General features: G+C 71.4%; 1 protein-coding gene across 1 annotated transcript in view; it reads left to right on the plus strand.

Moving 5' to 3' along the window:
* SLC39A1 (solute carrier family 39 member 1) overlaps positions 1-1,735 on the plus strand; it is a 2,866-nt gene extending 1,131 nt beyond the window's left edge. Inside the window, exons 2-3 of the mRNA XM_026043251.1 lie at positions 5-28; positions 1,060-1,735. Of these exons, the coding sequence (XP_025899036.1) occupies positions 5-28; positions 1,060-1,719 (684 nt within the window). The 3' untranslated portion in view covers positions 1,720-1,735. The remainder of the gene's footprint in view (positions 1-4; positions 29-1,059) is intronic.
* Positions 1,736-2,367: the final 632 nt, after the last annotated feature.

Genomic DNA, 2,367 nt, shown 5'->3' on the forward strand with positions numbered 1-2,367 from the left:
GGAGGCGCTGCGCGGGCTGCGCGTCACGGTGCGCGGCGCGGCGGGCGCGGCGGGCGCGGCGGGCGCGGGGCCTGCTGGGGATCCCGCATCCCCGCGGGGCCCCATCCCCATGGATCCCCCATCCCCACGGGGCCCCATCCCCACGGGTCCTCCCTTCCCTATGGATCCCCCATCCCCATGGATCCCCCTTCACCACAGGTCCCCATCCCCATGGGTCCCTCATCCCCATGGGACCCCCCTTTCCCACGGGTCCCTGTTCCCACGGGTCCCCCAGCCCTGCGGGGCCCCCCTTCCCTATGGATCTCCCATCCCCATGGATCCCCCATCCCTATGGATCCCCCTTGACCACGGGCCCCCATCCCCATGGATCCCCCATCCCCACGGGGCCCCATCCCCACAGGTCCCCATTCCTACGGGGCCCCCCTTCCCTATGGATCCGCCATCCCCATGGATCTCCCTTCCCTATGGATCCCCCTCCACCACAGGTCCCCCTTCCTTGCGGGTCCCCCCTTCTCTGTGGATCCCCCATCCCCATGGATCCCCATCCCCATGGATTCCCCATCCCTATGGATCCCCCTCCACCACGGGTCACCCTCCTCAGCACAGGTCCCCCCTTCCGCGTGGGTGCCCCCTCCCCACAGCTCCCCCCTTCCCTATGGATCCCCCCTCCCAGTGGGTCCCTCCTCCACACAGGTCTCCTCTTCCATGGGTCCCCCATCCCCATGGATCCCCATTCCCTATGGATCCCCCTTCACCACAGCTCCTCCTTCCTTGCGGGTCCCCCCTTCTCTATGGATCCCCCCTCCACGCGGGTGCCCCTTCCTCAGGTCCCCCATCCCCATGGATCCCCCTTCCCTATGGATCCCCTCTCCCCGCGAATCCCCCTTCCCCGCAGATCCCCTTTCCCTGCCCCCCCATCCCGGTCCCGTGGGAGCCGCTGACCTCGCGCCCTCCTGACTCATGGAAAGATCCTCCCCCCGCTGCCGGCGCCGCTTCCCGGCAGCCGCGTCGCCGCGTCCCCGCGGCCGCGGTGCTCAGCGGCCGCCCCGCGCCGCGCAGCTCCAGTTCCCGCTCCAGGAGTTCATCCTGGCCATGGGCTTCTTCCTGGTGCTCGTCATGGAGCAGATCGTGCTGGCCTACCGGGAGCAGGCGGGCGCGCTGGAGGAGGAGACGCGGGCGCTGCTGGNCGGCTCCATCCAGGCGCCGCGCTGGCCCGACGGCCCCGGGCCGGCGCCGCCGGAGCGGCCCCACGTGCACGTGGACCTCAACGCGCACTCGCCCGTGCGCTCCCTGCTGCTCGTCTTCTCGCTCTCGCTGCACTCGGTGTTCGAGGGCCTGGCCGTGGGGCTGCAGGAGGCCGAGGCCAAGGTGCTGGAGATCTGCGTGGCGCTGCTGCTGCACAAGTGCGTGGTGGCCTTCAGCCTGGCGCTGCAGCTGCTGCAGGGCCGCCTGCGCCCGCGCGCCGTGGCCGCCTGCCTGCTGCTCTTCGCCCTCATGTCGCCGCTGGGCGTGGGGCTGGGCACGGCGCTGGCGGCGGGCGCCCTGCAGCGCCTCTGGCGCAGCGTCCTCGAGGGGCTGGCCGCCGGCTCCTTCGTCTACATCACCTTCCTGGAGATCCTGCCGCACGAGCTGGCCGGCGCCCGCCACCGCATCCTCAAGGTCATCCTGCTCATCGCCGGCTTCGCCCTCGTCACCGCCATCCTCTTCATCAAGATTTAACCCCCGCCCCGGCCCCGCACGCCGCGGGGTGAGGGGGTCGGGCCCCGTGCCCCCCGTTTGGGGGTGGAACTGGGGGGGAAATGTCCCCCTGTGCAAGTGCCAAAGTGCCGCCCCGGGGCGACGCCTCTCGTGTGCCTTGGTGTCCCCGTCGCCCGGGGATGGGTGCTGTTCCGGGGGGCAGCGGGGGGGCCCGCGCTGCCCCCCCTTCCTGCCCACAAGTGCCCTTAGTGCGGCGGGGGGGGCCCTGCTGCCCCCGCCGCTTCCCTCCCACCTCTCTCCTGTGCTTGCCCCCCCCGGGCACGGAGAGGATCTGGAGGGCAAAAAAGCAAAAAACAACCCCAAAAAGCCAATAAAGGACTGGAAGCGACGGCCGTGCCTGGCTGCCTGTTGGGGGCTGTCACCCCCATATTGACCCCCATGCTGTTCCCTCCCCCTTCCCCTCTGCAATCGGAAATACCGACGTATTCCTCCCCCCGCCCCCCCCGCGCCCGGGCTGGTGCTGCCCCCGCTGCCGCCCCCGCCCCGTCCGCCCCGTCGGGAGGCGGGTGCGGAGGAGGGGCCGCGTTGCACGCCGGGAGTTGTAGTTGCGGCCGCCCTTTGAGGCGGGGGCGGGGGAAGGCGCGGCGACTCCATTTCCCAGCGCCCCCT

Source organism: Nothoprocta perdicaria, unplaced genomic scaffold (genome assembly GCF_003342845.1).
Source record: "Nothoprocta perdicaria isolate Ctin4 unplaced genomic scaffold, notPer1 scaffold_323, whole genome shotgun sequence".
Classification (NCBI taxonomy): domain Eukaryota; kingdom Metazoa; phylum Chordata; class Aves; order Tinamiformes; family Tinamidae; genus Nothoprocta; species Nothoprocta perdicaria.